This window comes from Chlorocebus sabaeus, chromosome 24, assembly GCF_047675955.1.
Source record: "Chlorocebus sabaeus isolate Y175 chromosome 24, mChlSab1.0.hap1, whole genome shotgun sequence".
Classification (NCBI taxonomy): Eukaryota; Metazoa; Chordata; class Mammalia; order Primates; family Cercopithecidae; genus Chlorocebus; species Chlorocebus sabaeus.
In genome coordinates this window covers 81,630,232-81,648,993 of record NC_132927.1, presented here as the reverse complement: position 1 = coordinate 81,648,993, position 18,762 = coordinate 81,630,232, and the positions used below count along the sequence as shown (strand labels likewise).

Below are 18,762 nucleotides of genomic sequence, written 5' to 3'. Positions count from 1 at the left end.
GACCCGGAATCAACAGAAAGAAGTGTCTAGATTAAGGTAAGAGAGTTGTGGAGACCAAGGTGCTTGTTACGTAGATGAAGTCTTGTAGGTGGCCACCCTTAGAGGCAATAAATGGAAAGGTTCCCTTTTTTTTTGGAGTCAGCGTCTCCCTCTTTGACCCAGACTGGAGTGTAATGGTGCGATCTTGGCTCACTGCAACTGCCACCTCCCGGGTTCAAGTGACTTGAGCCTCAGCCTCCCAAGTAGCTGGGGCTACAGGCACCCGCCACCACGCCTTGGTAATTTTTGTATTTTTATTGGAGACAGGGTTCTACCATGATGGTCAGGCTGGCCTTGAACTCCTGAGCTCGGGTGATCTGCCTGCCTCGGCCTCCCAAAGTGTTGGGATTATAGGAATGAGCCACCGTCCCCGGACAAATGTTTCCTATTCAGACCTTTTTTGTTTGTTTGTTTTTGAGACGGAGTCTCTCCCTGTCGCCTGGGCTGGAGTGCAGTGGCACAATCTCAGCTCACTGCAACCTCCACCTGCTGGCTTCATGCGATTATCCTGCCTCAGCCTCCCAAGTAGCTGGGGGTACAGGCACACACCACCACACCTGGCTAATTTTTTGTATTTTTAGTAGAGATGGGTTTCACTGTGTTGGCCAGGCTGGTCTCGGAACTCCTGACCTCGTGATTTGCCCACCTCGGCCTCCCAAAATGCTAGGATTACAGGCGTGACCCACTGCTCCTGGCCCCTATTCAGATCTTTAAAATATGCTAGTCTCAGCACATCTCTTCAGGATCAGAAAAAGACCTGGAAAGGGAAGGGGATTCTCTACAGAATGTAAGTTTCCTGCCAGGTGCGGTGGCTCACGCCTGTAATCCCAGCACTTTGGGAGGCTAAGGCGGGCGGATCACAAGGTCAAGAGATTGAGACCATCTTAGCCAACATAGTGAAACCCCGTCTCTACTAAAAATACAAAAATTAGCCGGGCGTGGTGGCACACGCCTGTAGTCCCAGCTACTTGGGAGGCTGAGGCAGGAGAATCGCTTGAACCCAGGAGGCAGAGGTTGCAGTGAGTCGAGATTGCACCACTGTACTCCAGCCTGGGCGACAGAGTGGGACTCCGTCTCAAAAAAAAAAAAAGAAAAAAAAGAATGTGAGTTTCCACTGCAAAAGACAGCTTTGCAGGGCCATTTCAAAATATGTCAGAGATATTTTGGGGTAAAGTATTTTGATTTCTTTCAGGGCCTGCTACCTGTCATTGATGCTATACTAGAGTCAGTTTGGAATTTGGTATATGTTGCTACAAGGTCTGTTTGGTCAATCATCGGATCTCTGTTTGGATGTTAATGCTGATGAGCTGCTCCTGAACTCCAAAGGGAGGGGGTGTAAGAGGGTATAATGAGGCATGTCTGACCCTGCCCCCGCTTCCCATCGTGGTCTGAACTAGTTTTTTAGGTTTCTTTGAAACCTCTTTGGTCAAGAGAAGGGATCTATTTGGTTGGTGTGGGGCTTAGAATTTTATTTTTGATTTGTAGTCTGTACTATGTTTTTTCACTTGGGGGTAGTAGGAGCCATGAGAGGGCCTGAGAGCAGAGGCAGGTGGTGGGGAGGCTGTTGCAGGAACCCAGGGTGAGAGACCTGGCCCAGCCTGGTCAAACTCTGGAGGTGCTTTTGGGGCAGAGCCAACAGTCTGGGGAATGTGCATGCCCAGGGAATGTGGCAGCTGGAGCGCCCAAGGCTCCTGGCACCTGCGGCCTGGGCCCACTTGCCTGGGGAGGGGTTTCTAAGAGGCTGCTCTGTCCAGAGGTCATTACCCACTGATGTCTGCTCTCCGGGGATCAGGTGCTTTCCCCCAAGGAGCCATTCCTCACCATGGAGATCCCTCCAGGGCTCAGTGCTAGCCAGGAATTTTATATTGGGACACATTGAGAAGAAAGTAATCTAAGACTTAGAGTGGGTCAAGCATAATGGTCCATGCCTGTAATCGTAGCACTTTGGGAGGCGAATACAGGAGGATTGCTTGAGCGGAGTTCAAGACCAGCCTGGTCCGCATAGTAAGACCCCATCTCTACAAAAAATTAAAAAATTAGCTGAGTGTGGGAGTGCGCGCCTGTAGTCCCAGCTGCTCGGGAGGCTGAGGCCGGAGGATCACTTGAGCCCAGGAGTTCAATGTGCAGTGAGCTATGATTGCACCACTGTATTCCAGCCTGGGCAGCAGAGCCAGACCCTGTCGCCAGTACACACACACACACACACACACACACACACACACACAATCTAGAGTGGGGTGTTTTAAGATGAGTTTTGCCAACCTTAAAGGAAGAAGCAGAGGCAAAATTAATCTACATAATTTATTTGGGTCAAGCTTGAGGATTGCAGCCAGAGAGGACACATCTTGTTGCCCTGAATGTACACTCTGGTGAGCAGCGGTTACACGCGGGCTTTTTACTCCGTCACCCAGGCTGGAGTACAGTTGCATAATCTCAGCTCACCACAACCTCCACCCTCTAGTTTCAAGCAATCCTCCTGCCTCATCCTCCCGAGTAGCTGGGACTACAGGCATGCGCCACCACACCCAGCTAATTTTTGTATTTTTTGTAGAAATGGGGTTTCGCCACGTTGGCCAGGCTGGTCTCGAACTCCTGACCTCAAGTGATCTGCCCACTTTGGCCTCCCAAAGTATGGGATTATAGGGGTGAGCCATCATGCCCAGCCACAGATGGATTTTTAAAGGCTAAAAGGGACAGTGATTGGATGGATACAAAGTTGTTTGTCGGGAATTGTCATTGGCTTACAATAATAACATTTATTCGTGATTGGCCGTACATCGTTAAGCTATTGGGTGCGGCATTATTAGGTTAGTTTAGAGTTACTTGTGGCAACAGCAGGCAGTTTCAAGAAGTGAACACCTAGCTCAAGGGGGAGGATTCACATTCCTCCCGTGAAAGTTGTTTTCTGTCTTTTAAATTCACCATTGGGTGATTTTTAACAGCTTTATTGCGGTGTAATTGCCTTATGACAAACTGCTCATGTTTAAAATGCACTGTTTAATTTCTGAACTTTGATGTCTGCACGCACCTGTCAAGCCGTAGCGACAACCAGGAAAACCCACAGATTTGTGGCTCCTGCGGGGTCCACAGACCCTTAGTCAGCGCCTCCCCCACCCCCGCCCCAGGCCCCCAGTGAGCTACTTTTTGTCACTATAAATTAGTTGTACTCTGTAGAATTCCGTACGAGTAGGATCATGTAGTGTATGTTTTTCCCTTCGGCTTTTCTCACAGTGTGATTATGTTGAGTCCATCACTGGTTTGTTCTTTTCTGCTGTGGCGTGGCAGTCGGTAGTCCTTCAGCACGCTGAGGTGTGTAGCCATTCATCTGTTGGAGTACATTGCACATTCGGGGCTGTTTCAGATGCACTCCTGAACCCTGGTGTACAAGTCCTTGTGTGGACGTTGATTTCCTTTTGGGTCAGCTGCTGAGGAGTGAAATTGCTGGGTTATGTGAAAGGCAAGTGTGTCTGTCTTTTTTTGTTGTTTTTGAGACAGGGTCTTATTCTGTCACCGAGGCTGGAGTGCAGTAGTTCGATCATAGCTCAGCGCAGTGTCAACCTCCTGGGCTCAAGCAGCTCTCCCATATCAGCCTCCCAAGTAGCTGGGACTGTAGGCGGGCACCGCCACACCCAGCTAAGTTTTCATTTTTTCATAGAGACAGGATCTTGCTATGTTGACCAGGCTGGTCTGGAACTCCTGGGCTCAAGTGGGCGGCCACGACCTATCTGTCTTTAAGAAATGATCAGGTTGTCGGCTGGACTCAGTGACTCACACCTGTAATCCCAGCACCTTGGGAGGCTGAGGTGGATGGATCACGAGGTCAGGAGATCGAGACCATCCTGGCTAACACAGTGAAACCCCGTCTCTACTAAAAATACAAAAAAAATTAGCTGAGTATGGGGGCAGACGCCTGTAGTCCCAGCTACACGGGAGGCTGAGGCAGGAGAATGGCATGACCCTGGGAGGTGGAGCTTGCAGTGAGTGGAGATTGCACCACTGCACTCCAACCTGGGCGACAGAGCGAGACTCCGTCTCAAAAAAGAAAAAAGAAATGATCAGGTTGTCTCCAAAGGGGTGTCACCATGCGTGGAAGCTCGAGGTAAGTATGTTCCTCCTGCCTGGGAGGCGTGGCCCGGTTTTCTTTTCAGGGCTAGACATTCTGAGTTGTGAAGGAGTAGCTGGTGGTGGTTTCATCTGCATTTCCTTCAGGACTGGAGGAGGTCTTTGTATGTGTTTGTTTACCACCCATATATCATATTTGTGGGAACCTTTGTTCAGATCTTTTTTCTATTTTTTAATTGGGTTGTGTTTTCTTGTGAAGTTTTGGGAATTGTTCATGTGTTCTAGATTTAAGTCCTTTACCAGTTGTGAGATTTGCAGATAAGCCTGTGGGCTGTCTTCATTGTCTTAGTGATGTCTTTCAAAGGGCAGTTCTTAATTGTTTGGAAACCCGTTTTATCAGTGTTTTATGGATTCTGCTTTTAGAGCCGTTAGAAATGTTTGCCTTATCCAAGGTCAAACTTTTTCTTTTATGTTTTTGTCTGAGATGTCTGTACTTTAACTCCCCCCAGGTCTGTGATCTGCTTTGAGCTAACTTCTGCGTGCAGTGCGAGGTGTGGCCTGAGGCTCATTCTTTGGCACGTGGCCGCCAGGCACCGTGCAGCGACAGCCTTTCTCTGGGTTACCTGGCAGCTTGGTAGCATTGTTTTTTGTCACAAAAGTGGGCGCCCTGGCCCTCTGCTTGGTTAACAGGTGGTGTGTGGATTGTGTACCCCTAGGCTCCGCTGAGGACACCGCGTCCAGCTTGTGTGGCGAGGAGGACACGGAGGATGAGGAGCTGGAGGCCGCGGCCAGCCACCTGAACAAGGACTTATACCGGGAGCTCCTTGGTGGCACCCCTGGCAGCTCGGAAGCAACAGGAAACCCCGAGTGGGGCGGCAGACCTCCGGCCCTTGGGTCCCTGCTAGACCCCCTCCCCACTGCGGCCAGCCTGGGCATCTCAGATTCGATCCGCGAATGCATCTCCTCTCAGTGCAGCGACCCCAGTGAGTTCTGATGGAGCCCTGGAGGGTGGCTGAGGTCATCAGGAGAGCTTTCTGACGTGTCCCTCTCACGTCGGATGGCAGCTAGATGCTGCCATCCTTTGTCGGGAGGTGTGGTGTTTTCAAGCGGTGGGCTTGGGTGGGGGCACCACCAGTCCCCCCAGTGGGGCTGTGTGGGCATCAGTGGTCCTGGTGTGAAGAACTGGGTGTGTGCCGATGCCGGAATGCGGTGGGTCTCGTCACCCTCACTGGGGCTGCCTGCAGGCCACAGGGGCCATGGAGAACAGAGCCCACAAATTGCGTCCAGGAGTCCCACGGGGCAGCTCCACACCTCATCCACTTGTCCAGCATGGTTGGGGAGCGTCATTTGCTGAGCTTGGTCATGGCAACGACGAGGCACCCCTGTCCCATAGTGCCCAGGCCAGGCCACCGTGCCCGTCATGCCCCCTCCACCCTGCCCATTTGGCTGGGAGCTCTAGGAGAAAGGTGGGTCCCATCTCCCATCCCTGCCAGGACAGGCTTCCCTGGCTGAAAGCCTGGACCTTCCTGCAACGCTTCACCCTCAGGCCCTGCCTCCCGTTGGGCACCAGGGCCTGGCCTCTGTGTTGAGGAGCCAGGCAAATATTTATTGAGTGACCTCTGGGCCGGGGGTAGAGACAGTCCTGATGGCTGGAGCTGCTGTGTGGGTGGAACCCAGGCAGGTCACACAGAGCAACAGGCAGAGGGGACGTGCACAGGCTCCCAGGGCAGCCGGTGGCACAGTGACCCTGAGCAGAAAGGGCCATTCTGGCTGAGGAAGGGCCATGGGGGGCCTTGAGGACTGCCTGTTTGAGTGCTGAGAGGAGCCCTCTCAGGCCTCAGCCATGGAACAGTGTGGCAGGAGAGCACCCCAGACAGTCCAGCCCTGTGCTGGAGTTGAGTTGGCAGCATGGGGCAGGCAACTATGGTGTGGCGCTGTGGCAAGGAGAGGCTGTCCCAATTCCAGGCTGTGCAGATGCTGCCTGGACCACGTGGGGCTGGGCAGGGGTGACAGGCAGGTTTTGGGGTGTCCTGAGCATGATCATGGAAGGCTCCCTTGGGCCTGGACTCTGGAATTATTTCTGTTCCCTCATTTCTATCCCCAGACCTATGGGCTCAGTGATAGGGAGCTGGTGCCCCCCAGCGCAGACCCCTGTCTCACTCCGTGGCCTGGCCTTTCCTTCCTGCCCAGCTTCCATGCCCTCCCTCGGTCTTTGGGGCCAGACAGCCTCTGTCTCCCAATCTTAAAAAGTTGCTTTCTTACAAAAAGCACAGGAGTGCTGGGATTTTCCTTTGTAGCTTGAGTTTAGCGTCTTGCTGTCTTCACTTAGCATCCTTAGCTAAGCATTTAAAGAGACGTGGCCATGTGGGGAAACAGGGCGTGACCCGTGGTGCAGAGGAGGGGATGGGGTTCTAGAAGACCCTTAGCCCAGACCCAGGGTCCTGAGCCAGCCCGGGTGGTGGCCGCGCTCCCGTCATCAGAGCTGGTGCTGAGTGATGCTGACGCTGCGCTTCCCTCCAGAAGATGCTTCGGGAGACGGCGAGCTGGACCTCAGTGGCATTGACGACCTGGAGATTGACAGGGTGAGTGGCAGCACCCCTTCCCAGGAGGGGCAGGCTTGGGAGGGCGCTGCAGCCCAAGGAGCCCTGAGTGGCCAGGCAGGGTTGGCCATCTCCCCTGCCCAGTGCCCACCCTGCTGGGTGAAGTGGGCTCCTGGCCTTCTATCCACTGTTCCTGGGACCCACCCCCAGACTCTCCTGTCCAGTGTTGGCTCCAGGGCGGCCTGTCGGGAGGCCCCCAGCTTTACACCTGGCCCTTGTGGCCCCCTGGGCATGTAGCCTGTGGCAAGCACAGATTGCACAAGTGGCACCAGGATCAGCCCATCGAGGGGGTCTCCAGACACAAGAGGGTACCCACTGACTCCACATGCACTGTGTGCCCCCAAACCCCAGGGGTTCCAGCCATTGGGACCAGCTCTTTGCAGTTTATCTCAACATACTTGCCCTCAGGCAGGAAGTCTTCTTCCCTGATTTCATGGCCACGTGGTGCCTCAGACTCCTCCAGCCTGGCCCATCTGTTCCTGAGTGGGTGGCTCTCACCTTCACCTAGTCCCTTTGTGGGGACCTGTAGCCTGCGCTCTGGCTGGCCAGGGTCCTGGTGTCAGTGGGGCCTGCAAGCTGCCCTAGAGGGTCTCACAAGTGTGGCCTGCTTGGTTGGCCTTGGGACAGGCAGAGGTGCAGCAGGTCCCCAACACACCCCGAGCGGGGAGACCTCAGCCCAGGCTCCGCACTAAATAGAGGCTGGCCCTGGTTCCCCTTCCTCTCACGGGGGAAATACTTCCCGCTGGTCAGCACAACCTTAGCACTCCCTGGTACGCGAAGGCTAAAAGCCAGCCCCACTTCCCTGTGCTCGCCCAGTACATCCTGAATGAGTCGGAAGCCCGCGTGAAGGCCGAGCTGTGGATGAGGGAGAATGCCGAGTACCTGCGGGAACAGAGGGGTAAGCGCCACCCGCCCGCACTCACACGCAGGATGCGCAGCCCGCAGGCCTGGGGCGTGGGCCCTCAGTGACACCGGCCCCTTTTCTGAACTTTCAGAAAAAGAAGCAAGAATAGCCAAAGAGAAGGAGCTTGGCATCTACAAGGAGCACAAGGTGGGCGCCTGTGACGCCGGGCCTGGCCTTCTTGGGGGTGTCCAGGTTACGGGGGGGCAAATATCTCTGGAATGTCCCTTCCCCGTGTGACCCAGGGTAGGCTGCTGAAGGCCATGTGCTCTGGACCCCAGACCCATGTCCCTAACCCCCAGGTCCTGCCCCGTGCTGGCCACAGGCGCCCAGCCGTCGGCTTCACCTTGGAGGGCGTGTGCTCAGCCTTGGAGTGACCCTCTGGACACGGCACCAGGGCAGACTGTGTCGGGCGTCCGGGCTGGATGCTGGGGTTCCTGCCTGTGTAACCGGCGTTTGCTCTTCTAATGACCTGGGAGGTCCGACTCCAATGCCACCCTGCCTGTGGTCGTTGTGGTGACCTGGCTCAGCTGGCTCACTCCAGGGGGGAACGTGCCTTCCGTCTCGTGGTGCAGTCAGCAGTGGTTGAGCCTCTGAGTGACTGAGCAGGAGAACACAGGGAGCCAGTTCCCTGCCTGCGAGATGGGTCCCTCTGACCAAGCTGTAGGTGTCTGGGAGGGCGGATGTGGGGCCTACCCACTCAGGAGGGCCCGGGGAGCATGTGGTCAGGGAGTTAGGAACCTAGGCACTCCGCCCCACCCAACAGCACATCCCAGGCCTTGCTGGGCCACATGGGAAGGTTGTCATGCAGGGAGGGCAGCAGGGGTGGTGCAGGCTGATTGCCCTGAAGTAGTCTGTGGCTCCAGCTCCTAGAATGAGATCCAGGGTCTTCGGGCAGCTGGGGCCTTTGACCTGGGCCACAGTGCTGGGACAGATTGTCTGTCTTTGGCCTGGGCCACGGTGCTGGGACAGATTGTCTGTCTTTTTTTTTTTTTTTTTTTTTGAGACGGAATCTCGCTCTGTCGCCCAGGCTGGAGTGCAGTGGCGCGATCTCGGCTCACTGCAAGCTCCGCCTCCCGGGTTTACGCCATTCTCCTGCCTCAGCTTCCTGAGTAGCTGGGTCTACAGCCATCTGCCACCACGCCCGGCTAATTTTTTTGTATTTTTTTTTTTTAGTAGAGATGGGGTTTCACTGTGTTAGCCAGGATGGTCTCGATCTCCTGACCTTGTGATCCGCCCGCCTTAGCCTCCCAAAGTGCTGGGATTACAGGCGTGAGCCACCGTGCCTGGCCATTGTCTGTCTTTGGCCTGGGCTGCGGTGCTGGGACGGATTGTCTGTCTTCACTGAGTAGCCTCTCTGCTGTGGCCCTCACAGTGCAGCAGCTCGTCGCCCTGCCATGTGCCTGTGGCCCTGCCTGTGTGGGACCCAGGGGCAGCTCGTCGCCCTGCCATGTGCCTGTGGCCCTGCCTGTGTGGGACCCAGGGGCAGCTCGTCGCCCTGCCATGTGCCTGTGGCCCTGCCTGTGTGGGACCCAGGGGCAGCTCGTCGCCCTGCCATGTGCCTGTGGCCCTGCCTGTGTGGGACCCAGGGGCAGCTCGTCGCCCTGCCAGGTGCCTGTGGCACATTTGCTGCTGTTGCTGTCTGGAGGCCCTGCCAGCACCCATGCCAGCCCACGTGCCCCACTCACCTGGGAGGGCAGGATTTGGCGTGGGCAGGCCCGAGAGCGCCAGGCTGGCCCACGTTCTGGGAGGGCAGGATTTGACGTGGGCAGGCCCGAGAGCGCCAGGCTGGCCGCGTTCTGGGAGGAGGAGGCAGGAGCAGCCCTCGGAGGGCCTGCACTCCTGGCCTCACATGGAGCCCCTGGTGGTCGAGCGCAGTGGGCGTGACTCACGGGAGGCATTCTTGCATGTTTCCGTCAAGCCCAAGAAGTCTTGCAAGCGACGGGAGCCAATTCAGGCCAGTACCGCCAGGGAGGCCATCGAGAAGATGCTGGAGCAGAAGAAGATCTCCAGCAAGATCAACTACAGCGTGCTCCGGGGCCTCAGCAGCGCCGGTGGGGGCAGCCCACACAGGGAGGATGCGCAGCCCGAGCATAGCACCAGTGCCAGGAAGCTGTCACGAAGGAGAACGCCGGCCAGCAGAAGTGGGGCTGACCCTGTGACCAGTGTGGGGAAAAGGTACCATCCTGTCCTGCGTGGCTGGGTTAGGACAGGAGCCCAGGGCAGGCAGAGGCCCATGGCTTCGGGTCCTGGAGCTGCCAGGGGCCAGCCGGGGCACAGAAGTGCCTGGAGTGGCATTTGCCACCTGCATGCTGGGGACCCGTGGGTCGTCTCCGGTGCATTGATGGTGTCTTGGCTCCCCTTGGTCTGGCGGGCTGTGACCCAATGAGCGGTGCCGGCTGTCAGAGGGGTCCTGCAGCCTAGGCTCTGTTTTGTCCCAAGGAGGGGATGGGACACTCAGTGGGGTCGGCCCCTTCTCCAGCCTGAGTTCAGGAAGACGAGCCCCCAGCCCTGCTGCCCTGTGCCTGCTCTGTGCACCCAGGCTGCATTGCTGTCTCTGCCGAGGTGGTGGGTGAGAGCAGCGCACCGCTGAGGAAGGAGGATGTGGGTGGAGAATGTGGCTGAGGGACTGTCAAAGAGGGGATGTGCTGGCTTCAGCGCACAGGGTCACAAGGCTCTGCCGCTCCATGCAGGGCCGCCTTGGAGTGGCTCAGCCTCTGTGCACGGCTTGCCTCTGGGTGGCGTCTGCAGGGTCTCCTGACGAGGCCACAAGCAGCTGGGCTTACCTGCTGCGTCTTTGGGGCCCGCGGCTAGTCCATGTGACCTCCTGGCAGTGGAGATGGGATCGGCGGCTTAGCTTCTGGCTCCATCCTATAGTGGTTCCGACCTTCACTTCACCCCACTGAGTCTCTGGGCTGGGAGCATCTGCTGGTCCTACTGCTCCTTGGGATCTCTTGCGCTGTCTCCAGCTGCTTCCCCTGTGGGGCAGTGCTGACCCTCGGCAGCCCCGTCAGGGCCTCCTGTTGTTTGCTGTGGTTTCTCCTTGGCCTTTTGAGCTGCTTGGCCGGCCACTCCACCCTGTGAGAGTTGGCTGTGCTATGGGCCTGCCCCGCAGTGCCCAGGTGCTGCTCTGTGAGGGAGCCTGACCTCCTTGCAGGCTGGTGCTTCTCAGCCGGCATCTCAGCCCCTCAGGAGGGCCGCATGAGCTGTCTCCTCCACATCAGCCATGCAGTGGCTCTCCTAGCATTCCTAGCACAGCTCCTGGCATGCGTAGGAGGTCAGTGGAGCAGAGGTGAAGTCAGGGCAGGTCCATGGCTTGGTTCCCCTGTGCCCAAGCACACTCAGGTCGGATCTGAGGCCTGAGTCTCAGTGTCGGCTGCCTGCCCAGCCAGTCTCTGTCAGCACTAGCGGGGACGGGGGTCCTGTCCCAGTTGGGTGTTTCTGGTGCCTGGTTAGAGTTCACAGCGCCCTCTGTCACATCTGACCAGCTGGCCCAGACAAGGCCTCGGTGTGCATGTGTGTCTCTCTGTGTGTGTATGTGTGTTTGTGTCTGTATACACATAGTACATGCAGTGCGTATATGCCTGTGTCTGTGTGCATGCGGTGTGTGTGTGCATGCAGTGTGTGTAGTGTGTGCGAGTGTGTGCCTGTGCAGTGTATGTGTGCATGTGCATGTATGTCTGTGCATGCAGTGTGTGCATGTGTGCCTGTGTCTGTGTATGCAGTGTGTGTGTGTGCATATGTGCCTGTGTATGAAGTGTGTGTGCACCTGTGCCTGTGTCTGCAGTGTGTGCGCATGTGTGCCTGTGTGTATGCAGTGTGTGTGTGCATGTGTGTGCCTGTGCCTGTGTATGCAGTGTGTGTGCATGTGCGTGTGTGCCTGTATGCATGCAGTGTGTGTGCGCCTGTGTCTGCATGCAGTGTGTGTGCCTGTGTCTGTGTGCATGCAGTGTGTGTGTGCGTGTGTGTGTGTGCCTGTGCATGCATGCAGTGCGTGTGTGCCTGTGTCTGTGCATGCAGTGTGTGTGCATGTGTGTGTATGCTTATGTCTGTGTGCATGCAGTGTGTGTGTGGCTGTGTGCATGCAGTGTGTGTGCGCATGTGCGTGTGTGCCTGTGTGTATGCAGTGTGTGCATGTGTGTGTGCCTGCAGTGTGTGTGTGCGCATGTATGCCTGTGTCTGTGTGCCTGCAGTGCAGTGTGTGTGTGCATGTGTGTGCCTGTGTCTGTGTGCCTGCAGTGTGTTTGTGCGTGTGTGCTTGCAGTGTGTGGGTGCTTGTGTCTGTGTGCATGCAGTGTGTGCATGTGCATGTGTGCCTGTGTCTGTATGCATGCAGTGCATGTGTGCCTGTGTCTATGTGCATGCGTGTGTGCCTTTGTATGCATGCAGTGCATGTGTGCCTGTGTGCATGCAGTGTGTGTGTGCATGTGTGTGTGCTTGTGTCTATGTGCATGCAGTGTGTGCACATGTGCATGTCTGTGTCTGCATGCAGTGTGTGTGCGCCTGTGTGCATGCAGTGTGTGCATGTGCATGTGTGCCTGTGTCTATGCATGCTGTGTGTGCGCATGTCCGTGCGTGCAGTGCATATGCACACAGTACGTGTGTGTTGGTGCACTCAGTACGTGTGTGCGTGCATGTGTACTTGTGTCTGCACACAGTGCATCTGCATGCCTGTGTGTGTGCTCAGTGTGTGCATGTATCTGTGACTGCACACAGTATGTGGGCATGTATGTCTGTGTAAGTTTTTGTGTGCAAGTGCAGATGTGCATGCCTATGTGTCTCTGTGCATGCAGTGTGTGTGCATGCAACACGTGTACCTGTATGTCTACATACTGTGTGTGCATGTCTGTTTCTGTGTACACATGTGCACGCATGTGTATATACAGTGCGTGTGTTTCTCTGTGTGCATGGGGCGTGTGTGTGTCTTAAATCTCTCGAGTGTGTGTGGTGTGTGTGCGCGTGAGTCTGTGTGCACACAGTGTATGTGCACATACATCTGCGTGTTCATGCACTGCTTTCTGCATTCAAAACCCATCAACCTTCCCCCCCAAATGGCCATGATCCGATTCGTCAATATTTAGTGTTCTAAGACGGAAGCATGAAGACCTCAGGGCTGGGGATACCTCGGCCCTCCGCACCCCCACCCCACTCAGGCCTGGGCAGCTCAGGCAGTTCCAGCAGGGCAGGGGAGAGGGGGTCTACCTGGGGACAGAAGGGCACGTCCCGGTTGCCCTTGCAGCCCATGGGGGCAGGTTTTCACCCACGCTCGGATGAGGAAAAAGGGACTTGGACTGCTTGGAAAGAGGCTGAGGCTCCAACCTGAGGAAGGGAGGTGGGGACAGACCACTGAGGAGGGGCTCAGCTGAGGAGGCACTGCCTCAGCCCAGCGACCACAGCGTCCCTCAGCAGCAGCCGTGCTGCCTTGGGCGGCCCAGGCATGACAGCCCCTCCTTGCTGTGGGGGAACCAGCCTGAGCTGCACCCCTATTCTCTTTGGCTGCTGGTGGCTTCCCAGCCCGTCTCCCTCTGGCCACCTGCCCCTAGTCCCGTGTCGTGACGCGTGCTTCCCCTGATGACAGACACCTGCAGAACCCGAGCTGGGCCATGCAGGGGTGTGGGCAGCTGAGCCACGCGGGGGTGTGGGCAGCCGCTCCCTCCAAGCTTGTGTCCTCCTCACTCTGGGGTCACTCAGGCTGGTGTGACCCTCGGGGTCTTCCTCTAGCCCAGGCAGATCAGTCTGCCATCATGCCTGAACATCCCCCTCTGGGGACAGGCAGAGGGACCAACGTGGACCGTGGGCCCCAGCCCCCATATCTGGAAGGGGGGAAAAGGTGGGGCCCACCAGATGAGCTCCCCTCCTGTCTGCTTACAGGCCCCAGGGTCCCTCAAGCTGGGCTGGGACCGGGCTTCAGCCAGTGGGGCCAACACATGCTGGCGTGGCTGTGAGAGGGAGCAGCCTGAGCCCAGCAGTGGGTTTGTGTGATCGATGGGTGCAGAGCCTCCACATCCTCAGGCCCCTGGCTGGGGACCCCCCTACAGGCCAAGGCCATGGCCGAGGTGATGGCAAGTGGGAGCTTGTTCTCCAGGTGTTCTCAGACCCTCCCATGTGGACTGGCTGCCTCAGATTCACACAGGATACTGCAAGGAAGGGGAAGCCCCTGAGGCAGGCCCCCAGCTAGCCCGAAGACCCCAGGAGCGCTTACGGTTCTGCACCCTTGAACACCACGCACCCTCTCTCCAGCCGGGCTCTGCAGGAGTAGGGAGCTTTTTGGCCCCCTAGGGTGAGGCCTGGCACAGCTGCTTCTTGGTTCTGGAAAAGCTGGATTTGTCTGTCAGAACCTTGGGTCAGTGCAGCAGGATCTTGTGACTTGAATCTCAGCGTGTCCTCAGTGCCAGGTGGGGGAGGAAGGGCATGTCCCTGCAGGAAATTCACCCTCGTAACAGCGCCATTCTCCCTGTGGCCTCATAGTCCTGCCCGCCAGCATTTGCTCCTCTCTGGCTAAGGCACAGTCTGCTGAAGTCAAAGAAACTACCTCTTCCAGAGGTTGCAGTGGGCCGAGATCACGCTGCTGCACTCTAACCTGGTCACAGAGCAAGATTCCGTCTCAGAAAAAAAAGAAAAAAAGAAACTGCCTCTCCTTGAGCTGGGGGAGGCTCAGGGCCCTCCTCGATGGGGGCCTGCTGGCCTGACTTTCCGGAGCATGAATCTCCTGGGGACTTAGTCCCACCCGCCAAGATCAGGCCTCCGGGCCTGCCTCCTGGAGTGCCAGCCACTTTTGGAGAGACCACAGTGGGGTGTCTCATCGCAGTCAGCCTGCTGAGAAGCTCCGCCGCAGGGCCAGCCGCCATCCCCAGAGGCCCCCGCTCCACTGCACAGTGGGCCTAGGGATGGGGGTGGGGACGGCGGAGCAGCACCTGCCAGGCTCCAGGAACCAGGCTAGAGGCCTGGCCTGAGGATCCAGCCCCACCAGGAGCTCTGGGAGCTCAGGGTCCCACTTCCTCCAGACTACGGAGAGGGCCGCGTGGGGATTCCGGGGCCTCAGCCTGGCTCACACCTGCTGTCAGCGTCACCCCGAGCGGAGCTCCATGTCTGTGTGTTCTGCTAATGTCCACCTGTCATGGGGTTCCTTCCCAGTGTCCCGAGAGTTCATCTGACACGTCACAGCCAGGCAGGGCCCTGCCTCAGGCCCCCTACCACTCCCCACACAGCTGTGCCCTGGAGGGAAGGGCTCTGCCCCTGCTGCGTCCTTCCCCACAGGCCCTGAGCCCTCTCATTGCCCGCCTGACAGCCCTGTGTGTCTATGCTGGGGCTTGCGGGGAATGCCTGCGTCCTCTCCCATGGGGTCCCCTGTCTCCCTGGGGGGACCAGCAGTCTCCAAGAAGACTTGGCATGTGGAAGGCACCTTTGGCCTTTGTGTGTGGCGGGCCGGCGAGCAGGCCCTGTGCAGGGTGTTGTCAGGTGAAGCAGGGATTGCCCTGGGCCTCACGGGGATTGGGGAAGCAGTCTGGGGTCTTCGGGTCTAACAGTGTCCCTTCCCCTCCCTCCCCTCCGCCCTGAGTGAAGTAGGGCAGCAGGCAGCTGCTTGAGGGCTCAGGCAGTGTTGGAAGAGGAGTGGGCTGGGGAGCAGGGCATCTGCCGATTTTGTGTTTCTGCATCAAGTGGTGCACCCTGTTGAGAATGTGAACAGGTAAGAGCTCTGCGTTGAGGTGAGGTGAGCACTAATGGAGCACACAGAGGCTGGACACAGAACCAGACTTCCAGAGGGACCGAGAAACCGTCAGTTAACGCTGGGGAGGTGAAGACAGGCAAAAGAGAACAAGTGGGCAGGCGTCTGGGAGCCTGGGCTGAGGCCGCCATGCTATGCTTCCTTTTGCAGGTTGAGGCCTCTGGTGTCTACGCAGCCAGCAAAGAAGGCGGCCACAGGAGAGGTGCGTTGTCCCAGGCAGCCAGGGCAGGGGGACCTTGGGAGGCAGCCCACCCATTTCTTCCTGGGCCCAGATGCTTGGTCTGTGAGCACAGGGAGAGCAGGCCTGACAGAGGCACCTGCCCCTTTGCTCCACACTGGCCTGGCGTGGCCAGAGAATCGAGGCCCGAGGGCGGGGCTCCCGGTTGCTGCAGCAGGAGCGGGCAGAAAGTGGGGACCGTTGTGTGCCTCCTGCTCAGCGCTCGGGCCAAGGGTGTGCAGCTTGCTGTGGGCCTGGTGCTTGCAGGGAACCTGTGTGTAGGAAGCAGGCACCGCCAGGTCACAGGGCCCAGCCCTTCAGGGCTCAGGGGTCTTTTATCTGGACTGTCATTTGTTGGTGGCTGGTCTGGCCCAGGAAACCAGGGAGCAGCAGGGAGGGTCCCAGTACAGCTGAAGGTGCTGGCGGGTTGCAGCCCCAGCAGCCTCTGTCTGTGTTCTGGGGGCCAGGCCAGGCAAAGCCAAGCCCCCCGGGGGCAGAGGCCACAGTGTCCTCGGCCGAGGCCTACGGTCTGGAAAGGCGTTCTGCGTGCTCCCCGAGCGCTGGGGTGGGGCCCAGTAGGGTACAGGAGCAGGGGCTGGCAGAGGCCTGAGGGTGGCATTTTGATGCTGACACAGCTCACGGTGCAGCCACCAGGAGGCCAGAAGGAGCCAGTGGGCCTGGGAGCCTTGGCCAACCCTGGGACCCGCTGGAGGGGCAGGAGTGACTGAGCATCCTGGGCCCGCCCTAGGGGGTCTGAGGGGTCTGTTGCAAGGAAGTGCTCCCAGCTCTGTGTGTATCCAAGCCCTACTTCATTCCAGGCTTTGCTCCCAAGCTCTCCCGCCCTCAGAGCTGAGCCTGCCAGGCCCCAGGCGGTCCTGGTGGAGAGCGGGCCTGTATCGTACCATGCTGATGAGGAGGCTGACGAGGAGGAACCTGACGAGGAGGACGGGGAGCCCTGCGTCAGTGCCCTGCAGATGATGGGCGGCAATGGTGGGTGGGGCCCGACAGCTGGGAGGGGTTCAGGGGAATTAAAGGCATCAGCTACTACCCCTCATGATCCCTGAACTTGGGCCTGTTGGCTTCAAGTTGAATTTCTGTTTCTCCCTGGAAAGAAATTTGAACTAAGACATTTTGTAAATTGGTCATGTCGATTGTGAGGTTGGAGCCAGCCAGGGTCAGAGAGGCTAGGGACGGTGAGGTACCCACCATGAGGGCCGCCCAGCCAGCAGCATCAGGTTCCCAGGTCTGCCCACTACCATGGACCTGCACGCCCAGGGAGGGAGGCTGAGGGAGCCCATGCTGCTCTCAGGTGCCCTCAATGAGGAGCGAGGCCCTGCTCTGGGTGCATGCCAGTCCCAGGAGGTGGAGAGGAGCCCAAGATGGCTCCTGGCGGGGCACGGGGACTGCAGCCAGTGGGGCTGGGGCTGGAGTCTCCTGGAGGGGTACCAGGAACAGGGTGAGAGTGAGGGGCTCTGGGCTCTTGGCTCCCACAGAGACCCTGGGCTTCATGACTGTGCTCTTCTGCAGACTACGGCTGTGACGGCGATGAAGACGATGGCTACTGATGCGTGGCCTCCAGGCAGGTGGCATCCTGGCGGGGGTCCTCACAGGCCTTCTCAGCATCAGATGGGCTTACAGGACTGCAGCAGGCAGGCCCCAGCACCAAGACTCCTGGTGACAGGTGGCACCTGCCCCACAGCCCTGTCCCCTGTGGAACTTGCCATTGGGATTGTGTTTCTATCCAGCAAGGGAAACCGGACCAAGCGTCTGCTTGTGTGTGATCAGATGTGGGCTTGGTGTGCACAGGGCTAGGTCCTGCTGCCTGCCATTGACTCACCCAAGGACCCTCCAAGGCCGGCAGTGTGGTGGTGCTACTAGAAGGAAACAGGCTTAGGGCAGCCCCACCGCTGGTCCACGTGTGGGAGGGCTGAGTGTGCTGGCCCCGTGACTCAGGACCAGCTCTGGAGTCTCCAGCCACCCTCCACACCGTCCCTCCTGAGCGGCACTCGGCACCAGTGGCCTCCACCAGAGAGGAAGCTGGAGCCCTGCAGTGTCTGGCACAGCCGTGGGAGCTGAGGCTCTGGCACCTGAGACGCAGCAGGTCTCTCGCGACCACGCTGTCTGAAGGTCCTCTGGCTCCAGCTGTGGCCCTGCATCCAGATACCTGCCTCCTCCAAGGCAGACACCCCCACCCCTGCCTCCTCCAGACCCCCTCCCAGTGCCTGCACCGCCTGGAGCAGCATGGGGTTCAGACTTCTGCTTCAGGGACACTTGGGTTGTGTCCCCAGGAGCCCTGCGGCTGCCGGCAGGTGAACTGAGTGCCCGACAGCTGAGACCGGCGCCCACCCGCCCTGAGCATAACTAGGCAGTGCGGGTGTGGCCTGCATAGTGTCCTGGTGTTGGGAGTGCCCCGTGGACAGAGCCAGAGGGCAGTGGCACTCCCTGTCAGAGCTGGATCAGGTCCCCCATCCAGGAGGGAGGGCAGAGGGAGGCCCGAGAGCCTCCCCAGGGCCTGGCCTCTTCATGGGATGGTCCCAGTACCACCCATAGGGGTTCTCAGTTCTGGCATGACTGCCCTGGATGTGGCCAAGAAGGGGGCTTCACCCTGTATCCCTAGGAGAGGGTGGCCTGGAGGCAGAGCTGTGCCACACTGACCCCCGGAGGCTGCATCCTCCCCATGGAATGGGCTGTTGTCCTGCCCCCACTTGGCCCACAGCAGGCCAGACCCCCCCATACCCCTGCCCAGAGCTCAGCAGCCAGCCTGGGTCCTGCCAGGGCTTCTCGAAGGCTCGGGGGAAGAATAGATTTAGTAAAGCAGAAAGATCTGTGGTTACTTAACAGAAATCGCCTGAGGCTTGTCTGATTCCGTGTTGCGATTTGTGGCAGCGCCATGTCAGGTGCATCAGGGGCCACAAAAATCGCCTGAGGCTTGTCTGATTCCGTGTTGCGATCTGTGGCAGCGCCATGTCAGGTGCGTCAGGGGCCACGTAGCGCCAGCTGGAGCCAGCCCTTTGTGACCCGACCCGTGTCTCAGGTCAAGAGCTGGGGCTGCTGGCTGCACAGCCTGGCCGTGGATATTATCCCCCGCGACCTAGAGGCTGCCCTGAGTGAGGGGTGTGGGGTCTTTAGGTCCCCCTGACTACTGCAGCAGCTGTGAGTGAGTGTGCATCAGCCTGGGCTGGACGTGGGCTGGGCATGAGTGTGCCACAGGGGAACG

The 18,762-nt window shown here is 58.3% G+C and overlaps 1 protein-coding gene across 3 annotated transcripts in view; it reads left to right on the top strand.

The window, feature by feature from the left end:
* The window catches only part of BRF1 (BRF1 general transcription factor IIIB subunit), a 78,292-nt gene extending 59,903 nt beyond the window's left edge, over window positions 1-18,389 (top strand). For 2 of the 3 annotated variants that reach the window (XM_007988038.3, XM_007988040.3), the window contains 8 exons: window positions 4,818-5,084; window positions 6,622-6,683; window positions 7,518-7,599; window positions 7,697-7,752; window positions 9,524-9,780; window positions 15,479-15,530; window positions 16,364-16,535; window positions 17,073-18,389. In XM_007988038.3, the coding sequence (XP_007986229.2) occupies window positions 4,818-5,084; window positions 6,622-6,683; window positions 7,518-7,599; window positions 7,697-7,752; window positions 9,524-9,780; window positions 15,479-15,530; window positions 16,364-16,535; window positions 17,073-17,110 (986 nt within the window). In that variant the 3' untranslated portion in view covers window positions 17,111-18,389. The remainder of the gene's footprint in view (window positions 1-4,817; window positions 5,085-6,621; window positions 6,684-7,517; window positions 7,600-7,696; window positions 7,753-9,523; window positions 9,781-15,478; window positions 15,531-16,363; window positions 16,536-17,072) is intronic. The other variant, XM_007988039.3, reaches the window with a different exon arrangement.
* Window positions 18,390-18,762: the final 373 nt, after the last annotated feature.